This window comes from Monopterus albus, unplaced genomic scaffold (genome assembly GCF_001952655.1).
Source record: "Monopterus albus unplaced genomic scaffold, M_albus_1.0 scaffold205.1, whole genome shotgun sequence".
NCBI classification, from domain to species: Eukaryota; Metazoa; Chordata; class Actinopteri; order Synbranchiformes; family Synbranchidae; genus Monopterus; species Monopterus albus.
In genome coordinates, this window is record NW_018128085.1 from 794,591 (window position 1) to 808,135 (window position 13,545).

General features: G+C 39.5%; 1 protein-coding gene across 3 annotated transcripts in view; it reads right to left on the bottom strand.

Moving 5' to 3' along the window:
* Nucleotides 1-13,545, bottom strand: part of sgcz (sarcoglycan zeta) — a 363,877-nt gene that overhangs the window by 79,494 nt on the left and 270,838 nt on the right. For all 3 annotated transcript variants that reach the window (XM_020618429.1, XM_020618430.1, XM_020618431.1), the window contains one exon: nucleotides 1,602-1,689. In XM_020618429.1, coding sequence (XP_020474085.1) covers nucleotides 1,602-1,689 — 88 coding nt within the window. The remainder of the gene's footprint in view (nucleotides 1-1,601; nucleotides 1,690-13,545) is intronic.

Below are 13,545 nucleotides of genomic sequence, written 5' to 3' on the forward strand. Positions count from 1 at the left end.
CTTGACAGTAATCTAATATTATGGCCAGTACCTTTTTCTCAAGTCAACCAAGTAACACTTCCACAACAAATCTGTGTTATAGTTGTCAAAGGATGAAGTAAACATGGCACATCATCAAAATAACAGGAAATAAAGGGTGGTAAAAAAAAAAAAAAAAAACAGTTACCAGAGAGGAGCACTTGAATCCGCAATAATCACTTTCAGTCCACATCACTAAGACCATCTCTGCTGTTAAGCACAATCTCCTGAACTAGAGTGTCATCCAAAGTTCTTCCAGAGCCCTTTCTTTTGAACACTGATTAGCTGAGATGCCTGTTATTGGGCCAAAATACTACATTTTATTCAAGGACTATTTTTAATTTACTCTGATAGCAGTACATAGATCAGAGCTCTACAGTTAGCTAAAACTCTTGTCCTTGTTGTTTGAGTGACATAATTAGCTCCACCATCATGACTGCTCTTTACCACTTTTGGGCTATAACCAGAGGCAGACTGTTCTTTCCATTTTCCATTACTGAACTTCTGATGCTCTGTAATATTTCCCTGCAGATGTGGCTATTTTAATTTTATCCTTTCCATTCTACTTCACTCATTCACCAACAAACTGAAACCATTGAGAACTTCGCTGCTAATAATCACAAGCAGAACAATGACATTTTAATGCATCACTCTGATCCTGATCCCATATACGTATGGCAGAAACAAATTCACAAAGGGTCTGTGTAATGCTTATCAGTTAACTTTTCTAGGTGTGAAAAGACAAACAAAATATTAACACTGAATTTTCTAAAACAGCATTTGTCAATTGTCAGATCAGTGTAAAATTAAGATTTAGGATTCACTTTTACAATTTTCTGTCCATGAAAGGTCTGACAGAAGAACAAAAAATAGAACATTTAAAAAGTGTTTGTTTCCATACCTGCTTGACAGAATGAGACCTAAGCATAGGCTCAACTTGCATTTGGCTGGTTAGTCGTGCAGCTCAACTCTCTGATTGTCCTGCCTTCATTCAAGGTTCACATCCCGGTTCGAGGTTCACATGGCACATCTCCCCATGACAAAACACAGGCTAACTGATGTGTGAAATGTACCATACACCACTATCAAGCTACACGTCTGTATAATTACATAAACGCTCCTGAGTTGGAAGTTATGCCCAATAGAGATTTATTTAAAAAAATCTGGTGATCAAAGGATCAGTCATCTCTGTTAGCTACCATAGAATGTGAACCTTGAACAGACAAACACAGAGCTGTAGTTTTTGAACCCTATAACAATATGTCATGTCATACATGTCATATGTCCTCTAGGTGTTGTCTTCTGTAAGACAGTGGCTCCTCACTAAGTCAATGAAAGCTTGCAAAATATTTAAGCTGAGAAAAGACCACAGCTGTCTGCTGCAGTGAGATACACTGATGCAAAAAGATAGCATTTAGCTTGGTAAGCAGAAAGGGGTAAAATGCATTTAGGAAGTCAAGCACAAACAAAACAATATGACTGGCTCTCTTGAAGAAATGATCTGTTTTGGAGGTTGTTTTGGAAGAAAATGTTTACTGCCAGTGAAGTACATGACTTTGTATGGTGTGTATGCATCTTCTTACCCACAGTTAGCTGACCCATCAGTTGTCCCTGATCATTCCTAGCATTGACAGTCACATTTCTGTCAGATTGAAGAATCAATGGACTGTCCTAAAGAAATAGGAAAAGGGAGAAAGAGATTAAGACAACAGCAAACTATACGTTTCTCATACTCTCACAAACAAATCCATGCGTACTTATACACCACGCATTCTCACACACATGTATTCTGATTTCTATCCCTTCCTAGCAGCCCCCACCCTCACCCACCCGGGCACTAGTCAAAACCGCATTAACCTGTAAAACCAATACTGCTTTAGCCTGTATCAGCCTTCACAGTTCACACCTGACTTCCTCTCTTCAGCCAGTCCAATATAGCATGCATCTAAATTGCATGATGTTTTCAACAGCATCTTGTCTGTGCTTGCTTGTTGTCAACTCTGTCTGTGCAATTATTCTCAGCCTAAATGAGCAAAATGCAAATGTAACCCTGAACTCTGCTCTCCTTTTGAAAGTCAGATTGAGACACACACACTGCCAACATTACTTTACATTCAGTGGCTGTGTGCTGCAATTAATGTAAACCTCATGTCTGCCATTTTCATTAAGCGCTGAATTCAATCTAACATCTTGCTCTCTGTCTCCTTCACTTCTCTCTTTGACTTCATCTTTCTCTTTGTCTCTATCGTGTACATCAGTCTGCAAAATCCTCCTACTCAAATTCTTAAATTTTAATTTTTCTCCTTTATTTTAAAAAACTTTTCTTTCACATCTCTCTCACCCATTTTAAATTACTTATTTGTTTTGGCAGCGTGAAAGGAATAGCTCATAAGTGACCCAATTTCTTTGTTGATTTCCCCACATTAATATCTTCCTGCATTCTGGTCTGAATTCCAAATGAGAGCTGCATTAATATTGGAAAGTCGTTGATCCATTGAAATGCACCCACCCCTCACTTCTACTTTACTTTCAGTTCCCCCCACTCCTCTGCTTTGCTATTATAGATGGATAGTCATTGTTTTGTGGTCTGCTTACGTGGGTCGAGACAAAATTTCTAATATGTCACACCTGTCTGTGCTCTGTTTTGGATTGTCCATGTACTCCTGGGACAGGCTGATCACAAACACAAACATGAACCACCACACAAGCGTGAGGGACAAATACAAGTTATGGGCAAACAGAAAAAACACACACACACACACACACACACACACACACAAAGGCATATACAAACAATACAATCAGTGACAAACAGGACTTGTTTGTGACTACATGTGGGTAGCAAACACACTTAAGCCTGAATAAATACTTATTCTACATGTGAACACACACACACGCACACACAAACCCCCAAACAGGTGCTCAGGTGCAAGTTCATATGCAACCCAACAACCTCTCTGCATGATCACAGACACATTCCATCCGCTTATACACAGTCGGGTAAGAAATTTGCCAAACAACAGATGAACACTCCACATGAGTTATTGTGTGTTGCTGTATTAATTATTTTCAAAGGGGTGTGTGATACCCTTCACTCTATTCTCTTTCCACTCTGTTTAATAGCAACGGACGCTTTGTAAAGCATAGCAGCTGTAATGTGCTTTGAATCATTCCACCCCATTGGGCAGTGTGCATGAACAGGTACGATCCCATTCACTTAGTGCATTTAAAAGATCAACCAGAGATAGAAAGTCTTATTTGATTAAGTACTCATATGCAAATACATGGAAATAGGTGCTGTAAATAATTACTGCATATTAAACAGCTGCTAACATCTATTTATACAACAGCTGATTGAAGCAAATAATCTGACTGGTGGTGCTTATTTGAAACACAAGCCCAAATATAGTGGATTGTCTTTCTTGGTGAGAGAATTGGTGATTCCAACTAGAGGCTATCAACAGTGATCAAGTGCAAATTCAAAAGGTAGTCATCATTCTGGTTAGTACTTTTCACTTGAGTAACACATTGAAAACTAATGCTCCACACAAAACTGAAAACGTTGAAAGGACAGTGTCTGTGCTTCTTTAGGCTCATGTCAGTATACGATACCCTAATGAAATCCATTCAGACATTGAACATGCTGTTGAAATTTGTTTATCAAGATTTGTGTGTGGTGTTTGTTTCTCATGGTGTTATGTTGTTTGTTCTCCATTGCTGCTGAAAACACTGAAATTTCCCCATCGAGGGATCAATAAAGTACCTACCTACCGATCTACCTACCTAGCTCAGGTATAAAAATCTGTAATTCTCAAGAGCGCAGTCTTTGTGGAAAACAAAGTGAGCTTTTATGACAAATGCTTCAAGTCAGTCGGAAAGAGCTGTGCAAAAATGTGTTGAGTGCAATCTGGACTTGTTCACACATTTGAAAGAATGGGCCAGGCACTGGCTGCATATAGTTAAAAACCTTATGTACATGTACAAAATAGAAATGCAGAACATGTTCGTAAAAACTGGGCCAAGCTGGTTTTTATACATAGCAACTATAAGTCTTTTATAGTAAAGGAATATTTAAAAAATAAAGAATACACCTTGCACAGTTCCTCTTTTTACTTGGATATAGTGAACTAAAACTGACCACAGCATATTGCTGCATCCCTTAAAAACCTATTCCTTTAGTTTTGTTACATGAAATATTGATGTCGCTCTGTGAAAGTGCTTCTTCAAAGTTTAAAACATCAGTAAAGTTTGTAAGATTGTGTGGTTGTTTGATGTTGTCTCAACATATGTTAATTTGATGTTGATTGCGCTTTTGGAGTTATAGTGAAAAGTCTTTTTACACATAAAATGGTAAAATGGTAATGTTTCTTAGATATGACTCCATCTGGTGATGCACTGATCATCTTTAATATTATTTGTGTTTGAAGCACACTGAAGATTTTGCATTTGTGCACTTTGGCAAAGTTTGTACTGGGTATTTAGTTACCTTGTTCACTGATATTAAAATGCACTACTGATACTTGACAATATGGCACTGCCACTTTTAATACAGGTTGCACACTAAAGCTGCCCTGCAATGATGAAAACACACACAAACTCTAATAATGCCAAGAGATCTTTCGGTGGCCAGGCAGCCTTTCAATGTTTGCAGATGAGTTTGCCTCAGATAAACCTCACCACCATCCAACTCCACATTCACACAATAATTCCACATAAGCTTGCTGATTAAACAATTTAAAAACAAAACAAAACAAACCAAAAACTGTTACTCTTCTGAACAGCTACGCCCAAAGATGGCCTTCACTGAGAGGGGTAAACGGTGCTGAACCTTTAAATGTGCTTTCGGCAACCTTTCATGGAAGGTTTTCATCATGTTGCACTGATAAAAAAGTAACAAAAAGTTCTGCATAAACAATAAAAAAAAGATTTGAGAGAAGCTCAAATGCTGGCTGCAGCCTTACTTTTGCACAGCTGGCAAATCACATAATAGAGAAGTTTCCCTGAAAATTCAAATTGCTGGATATGTAAAATGCCTACCATAACAGGAGAGGCACTGGTTGCAGCAGTGGGTGGATAATTATAGTTTTGTGAGTACACTTAACATTTCCTCACATCTACCATACATTATGTGTGATATTTAATTTATGCTTAGTTCATGTATCTGTTTATTCCATTTTACCACTGTCTGCATTATCCTTGCTTTTCTGTTCAGTGTTTTACTGTCTGACACAACTGTATGGGAAGAGCTGTGTGATCAGTAGCGGGATGACACTGACAGTCTGACACACTGCATAACGGACAATATTAACTTCTGTTTGGAGATCACTGTGCCCACTAGGACTGTTTAGTACTTCTCCAGCAACAAACCATGGATCAACCCTGATATAAAGGCTCTCTTAAAGGAGAAAACAAGAGCCTTTAGATCAGGAGACAAGGAGACACTGAAAGGGCAGAGAAAACTGAAGGAGAAGATCCAGGAGGGGAAGGCCAGCTACAGGAGGATGGAGGGACAGCTGCAGCAGAACAATATCAGTGGAGTCTGGAAAGGCCTCAAAACCACCTCTGGCCATAATAAGTCCAACTCCCAGGCTGGAGGGGACCAGAAGTGGGTGAATGATCTCAATCTGTTTTTCAATTGATTTGATTGCCCTTTTGCCCCTCCCCCCACACATTCATCCCTGCTGCAGCCCACCTCTTCTGCACTCCCAGTGAGCTGCCCTGCGCCCGCTCCCATACCTTCTGACCACAACTTCCAGCACATAGCCACCCCCCACTGGTCCCCCTGTTAGCAGCCCAGGTGGGAGACAAGCTTAGGAAGATCAAAGTGAGGAAGGCTGCAGGTCCGGATGGTATCAGCCCCAGGTTTCTTAAGTCCTCCGCAGAGCAGTTGTGTGGGATAGTTGGGTAAATGTTCAAAATGAACCTGAGGCTAGAGAGAGTGCCACAGCTGTGGAAAACATCCTGTGTGGCACCAGTGCCGAAGATGCAGCACCCGAAGGATGTCAGCAGCTACAGGCTGGTGGCACTTGATGAAGACACCGGAGAGACTGGCTCTTGCCCACCTCCGCTCTTTGGTGAGCTCATATATGGACCCGCTTCAGTATGCCTACCAGCCTGGTATTGAGTTAATGTCATTAAATACCTCCTGCACAGAGCCTGGAGAAGCCTGGGAGCGCTATGCAAATTGTGTTCCTTGATTTCTCCAGTGCTTTTAAAACCATTCAACCGGGGCTTCCGAGGGATGAACCTCCATTTATCAAAGTGCATTCTGGACTACCTCACCAAGTGACCACAGTATGTGAGGGCAGGGGACTGCATGTTTGACAGGGTAGTCTGCAGCACAGGGGTCCCGCAGGGGACTATCCTGGCTCTGTTCTTCTTCACCCTGTACACTGCAGACTGTATGTACAGCTCACTGAACTGTCACCTGCAAACATTCTCTGATGATTCTACGATCATTGGAATCATCACAGATGAGCATAATGGCCTGCTTCACCCCATGTGCATGACAGAGCACTAACACAGGTCCTTCCTTCCTGCTGTTGTCAGACTGTACAACCATCATTGCTCCCAGTAGACACCCCTCAGTTGACCTCACACACCCACAAACTGAATAACTATATATACACAACATACCAGCATGCAATATGTCTTACTCTTTATTATTTATTATTATAGGGTCGGTGGTTCGAATCTCAGTGCCTACAGTCCATGTGTCGGAGTGTCCTTGGGCAAGACACTGAACCCTCAAGTTGCCCCCGATGGTTAGAGCCATCAGTTGAGTTGGCGCCGCAGATGGCTGCCTCGTTGTGTGTAACATACTTGGCCAAGTAAATTATCCTATTATCATTATAGCTACAATTGTTTATATTTCTATTGTTAATACCTTGTCTGTTCATTTTTGATTCTTAACAATGAGTGTCTGCTTTTATCCCCTTGCTGCTGAAACAGTGTGAATTTCCCCGCCATGGACTAATAAATGTTTATCTTATCTTATTCATAAATCTTCCCTCATCATGTGAAATGTTCAAAGAGACACAAATAAATAAACAAAAAGCATCACGCTCCCTCTTGTGAGCCAACACAGCATACACCAAAGCACCATTATTTCAGTCAATAGTTTAATTTTCACTTTGCTTATAAATACAGACACAGGGCTGCCATCCTGTAGCCAATGTAATTAGTCAGGTAATAATAAGCTGTGAACTGGTGGATCATCATCACAGCCTCCAGCCACCAGTACAGATGGGTCCCTATTGCTGTCTCACTGACCGTCTGTCAGTCTAAACAGATCATGGCCTCAAGCTTCATAAAGTGATGTAATTGGTTATTTGTATTAAGTCACCACTCTAGCTTCAGCTCCATTGTCTGTCTCTTACGGTCTGTTTTATTAGCAGTCTGATTTATCCATTTCAACAGCAGCGCATCTCATACAAGATGCATCAGCCTAACAGTAGCTTTTAGCTCTCATTTCTACATCTCTGTAATTGCCTAGCTAACTAGCTCATTGTCTATTTCCCTATCTAAAAGGCAATGGACATGACATTTCTCTCTGTCAGTCTATTGAAAAGCTTTCCACTTTCCCCATATATCTGGTCTAGATTATTGTCTGTCTGTCTTTTCATCTCTGCAGCCAGTCCGTCTGTCAGCCACTCAGCCCGACTCTGTTGTTAGACCCAAAATGGACTCAGCAGTTCAGTAATCAGCTAAGTAGTTATATGGTTGGGTTGGGTGTGAATGCAAGGACCGCCAAATGTTTTCCCCCAAACCAATAGCTCATACTGGTACAAGGGTTTTGATTTTGTAGCATTTATGTAATAAAATAAAATTTTAAACCTTGTATAAGCACCTGAGCATAACAACAAAAGGGAGGATATTCTAATCATTCCTTGTTTTCAGCTGCATTATTGTTGAAGTAAGTCTGGAAACAAATACATGTATAAATGTTCTCTGTAATTGATTATATATCTCTAACAAGTTTAAAATCTGCCATAATTTTCTTTCTTTTGGTTTGCCAGAGCCACTATTTTAAGGTAATATGGATCGGTTTTCATCTCTACTAAATTCTGAGCTAATTTTCATATCATGCAAACATGTATAGAAACAACTGGCTTTGTGAAAGGAGGGCAGACCTAGACTTTGTAGCTGTACTTTTACACTGCATACTGGAAACATGGTGCAAAGACTTAAATAATGAGTCAAATTGGTATTTATAATAGCCTCTCCTTGACAAATGATTCAAATCTTAACCTAAGTGAACAGCTACACCTTCCTATTGTAAGACAAGCACTGAAAGGGTTAAAGAATGAGGGGGTAAAGACAGGCAAAGAAACAAAGTTGTTGAGATTCACTGGTAAAGACAAGTACAAAGTATATAGTCTAGGCTAGAACAGAATCCCAATCAAACAGTGTGTGATAAAATGCCTGTGGTGACCCACCATTCCACTTTTGACTTTAATTCAGCTAATTAGCAAGGACTATTAAATAAGAGATGTGTTTGTTGGTGTGCAGTGTTAATTTGTTGTTTTCAGTCCCAGTGGCCATATAACAACGGAAAATAACCCAGGGTTGTTCATGAGCTTACTCACTGGGTACTTGGATTTAATATGTTCAAAGGTCTTCATGTGCATTCTGGGCCCTTGTCATCTATTCAACATGTCATCAGCGCCCTGTACAAGTCTTGTCAACAGTTTTCAAATGGGTTTAATTTATTTAAATCTCAAAGTGAGACCTGGCATGAGACAGAGTTAGTCAAATCATATAAGATTGTGTGTGGCCTTGTTTATATATGCAAAACTGGGAGCACACTGCTTTGTGGGGACCGGAGACTGGGCCCCTCAACTAATTTGTCGAACTTTATGTAAATGACGAGGTGTGAGGTTAGAGCAAGTGTCGTCTTTCATTAAGGTTAGGGTAAGGGGAAGGGTTCAGGTTAGCAAGTAGAGGTTCTCATTAGGGTAATTCTCCTGGAAATGAATGCAAGTCTACATACAGACACTGTAAGTGATGACCATAAGGTTGTACAGTATGTGTGTGTGTGTGTGTGTGTGTCTGATATTGCTCACACTGTGGAGATCATCACATACACTGTGAGGACTTGGCATTCCTTGTGGGAATCAGATGCTGTTCTCCACCATGTAAATCATAGATCTTTAGGTTGACAGCTTGGTTTAACCCTCAGTAGTTTTGCAGACATAACAGTTACAATATCAAGATTTTATGGAGATTAATACAATTTACTGCTTCTGTTGTTATTCTTGAAAAAGTTACTGGATGGGCTAGTTGGACTAGTGGTGTTTTGGGGGATTACAGGGTCCACTGTGCTATCAGCTCCCACTACACTTTGTGCCTGATATATAAAGAATGGATTGTTTTTTGCCAGGAGAGTCAGAAAAGGTGGAAACAATCACAAAAAGATGGAAGGCATAAGAAAGACAGAGGGTTAGGGTGGAGAGCTTAGGGTAAAAGGAGGTTAAGTGAAAGGAAAGCTGTAGAAACAGGGACACAAAAAGCAAGAGCTGGAGGGTGGGAACAAGAAGCAAAGGTAAACAGGGGCCTCCAGGATTCAAGCTTGCAGAGCGATATACAGTATCTTGAAAGGTGGAGAGAAGAAGGGCAGCAAGACAGAGATGAAAGGCAGAGGAGACTAAACCACAGAGCATTTGTTTTGAAGACAGACACACCAAATAGATCCATAAACAGAAGCCGCTACGTCAGCCCTCTACCTTCTGCTTCTCCTTGATAATGTATGGCGCCTTAGGGACCAGTCAACAAAGTCACACTGCCTGAGTAAATATACCCCAGCTGGAAAAGAAATACTAGAGGAGATTGAAGTTAGATGAGCCACTTTTGTGTGTCACAAATTTATTTCAAAGATTTTTACCATGTGTAATTCATGTTGTCCTCTCTACTATGCACAACATAACATAGTAAGGCATACAATGCATATATGATATATCAAGTGGCTTACATGATTTGCCTTACCGCTCCGCAACATCTGACTGATATCTGAATTAATATATAGTTTACTATAGTAGATGATGAGTTTATTGAAAAATATATAATCTGTAATGAAATAAACATGTTGTAGTTACTGCTTGGAGTTTGGACTCCTGTATTTCATATGACAGGGATCTGGAAAGAAAAGACTACCCCACAAATGAGGGTTTACAAATTATACCTTCTAGCCTGAGGGTTCAGATAAAATATATCTGAGGGAGTTTTACAGTATATAGCTAACATCTGAGATTACATTTTACATGTAATGGTTTTAAGACCACAATCTGAGGATTCTGTTCGTTTTGTTGTGGCATTAACCAAATAGTTTCTACTGTGGCAACTGTCTGGTCATGATAAAAAAAGATAATAGATGATAAATTAATAGGAATATACAACTATATGCATACTCTTTGTTTACTAAACCACAGTTTCTGACATTCCAATTAATGCATGTTGAACTGGTATTGTTTGGTGTTCTGCTATACACATAAACACAGAAAGACAGCTACCTCATTTATTGGGAAGCTTATGTTTTATACCAAACCCAAACTTTACTCCTAAACCTGGAAATTTTTATTTATATTTTAATCTATGTGAAAACAAATTGTCAGTAAAGAAAGGTACAAGATGATGAACACAGGAGTAGATAAAGATTAGGCACAACCACGTGGGTCAGCAGAAATAATGAAATACAAAGATATAAATAATATTTAGTGATTTTGAAACAACTTTGATTTGAACTATATAACCTGCTGTGTCTGTTTTAAACATGCATGAGGGCAAGGAGAAATCAGATGTGTTGTTATGGCAGTGAAGCAGTGAGGTGCTGAATTGTGATCCCTCACTGAGGGACTATAGTATGAACCACCAAAATGAATATATGTTATAAAAAATATATAATTCAACATGTCCACACAAGCATGTGTATTTTCACACAAGATACTTCACGCACCAGTCTGCAGAACACATGTTTATATAATTTACATTATTAGGTGTGCAGTATTTGTTCAAACATTAATGATCCTGAAGGGCTGAAATGCTCTATATAAGCAAATTTTCCCTCAAGTCCTGTGGCATGATTGACAGTGGAGAAGAGAGTGCAGAGGACGGAGGAGGAGAGCAGAGCAGAGCAGATAAAGTTGCAATGCTCTATTTGCCATGAAATATTTCCCTGTGGTACAAATACTTGAGGCAAAGGAGGAATAAATTAACTTTGAAGAAGTTTATATGTGTGAGAGGGATTATGTGTGTGTAGGTGTGGAAGGAGAATGTCCTGTGTCCAAGACAATGTGTGGGTAATGTATGACCTTGTTCACCTGTGTGCGTCTAAGCAAATATGTGTGTGTGTGCTTATGTTTGCCCACATACACATCTTGTTGCTTACAAATTATTGATCAGGGTTTATTTTCGAGACCTGTAGTGGTTTACCCACACACACACACACACACATACACACACATGCACAAACACTGAGTTGCAGTTTCCTGAATACTTTTATTAACAGGAAAACAAATCTCTTTTGCTTCTTTCTTACTTTTTCACTCTAACATGATCACTGCTCTGTGGCTTTTATTGGCACATTAGTTTTGCAATCTTTAGCAATCATGTATTTTCTCAGTTCATTTAACAACTAGTGCTATTACTTAGTCATGTTTTGCTGTATCGGTACCCCTCCCAATTCCTGTAGTTCCTTGCTGTCTCTGTTACATCCAGTTCCTCACGGTATTATAACAGATCCGTTTTCATTTTTACTGAACCTTTGGGTATATGGGCACTTGTGTGTATGTGTATATTTAAAGCCCCCTTTTTCTAATGGCTATACAGACTCAAATCTTTAACCCTGTTCCCATCATGAGGACAATCCAAAGTGAGGACAATCCAATCTATCAAAGTAAGACAGATCAGATAGCTATTGTATAATACTTAGCTGAAATAAATAATGCTTACATTACTGGTCAGTGTCTAGCATAAAGGTTGCTGGTTTCAGCACTAATGTAGATATAAGCCATCATTGGTACAGAAAACATAAAAATGTACTGGCTTTTTCTTTGTCCCAAGGTTATCAGTTTCAAACCCTATCTGCATCATAGACAGCACAGCTGAAACACAACAAACTGAAAGCGAGAATAACACAAGAAATATAAGAAAATGACTTTCATCACAGACTGTTTGTTTGTTTTACCAGTAATTACAAAAAAGAAAAGACTATGGCATGCTGAGCACCTAATTACATCAAAATGTTTTGTGTCCCTAAGTGACCAGTCACTCAGGAACACAGACTTGTTCCTACTCTCCACACTAACCTATGTTTTATGTAGCTCAGCATCACACCAGCTTGTTATCCCATAGTCATATTCACTGAATAATGTATGCTGAGGCTCTCTCTCTGCCCCGAAAGGAGCAGGGTTGGAACGGATGTGCCTGCTTCAAACTGAATACTGTGATTCATGAGGGGCTTCAGACTGGTGGGACTTTTTATGTTCTAATTTTCTATAAAGACCAAATCTTGCTAAATAGTACACAGAAATCAAGGCATGTCTTCATTTGCTTAGAAACACTTTGAGGAAGAATTGGCTAGCATTTGCAAGATTTTCAAAACTTTTCAGATACTGTAGATTCAAAGTTTCAGAGTGTTTGTCTTTATTATTGAGAATTTTCAAAAAGCCAAAAACTAATTGAGGGTGATATTTAGATCTTTTGGTGTGGAATGATAGATCACAAAGTTTGTTTAGCTGCGCAGATTCTGTGCAGTTCTTTCTTTACATAAAGACAATCAAAGGAAGAAAAACAATTGTTTTCTTGTTTCTACATCTTTAGTGGGGTGACCTTTTTGTTTGCATGAGGTTTACAGACTTAGACTTTAATAAATACTTCTCAGGGACTTTTGGCTCATTTTATAACAGTTCATTATGTCCTGTGGTTTGGTTAATGTCTCATTCCTGTGACAGGGATATTCTAATGTTGGTCTCTCTGTAGAACTCTCAGCCATGTGATGAAATCCCCAGTCAAGTCATAATTACTGGGAATGGTTTACAAGGGCCGGGCGTGAGAGAAATGAAGTGGCTTCTCTTAATGGCAAAACACTGCATAAAATGTGACAAGGGAATGGTTTACAAAAACAAGAGAAGAGTGTGATAGGCCTGACTGGGAATTGGTCCAAGGGATAAAACATGATGAAGATAAAAAGGACAGACCATGCTTCCACCTGTTGGAACTCATTCATTTTTCATATTTTGCAACGGCCATGGTGTCTGCACAAAAAGGCTGGCAATAACTCAATTTCTGTTTGACGACAGACATTAGCAGCCAAAGAACTACAGAAATGAGTATGATTACTTGTCTTGACTGTCCTCCCATAAAAATGTTCCCATGGATATGGAGATAATGAAATTATGTGAGGTTTGGGAGTGGGACCTGACCCGAACTACACCCCTACAACTTCCACAATACATAAACCCCATGAATCCACCAAACTCCTGCTTCCACTTTTTGTTATCCACCCATCCGTCCCCTCACCACTTCCCCCGC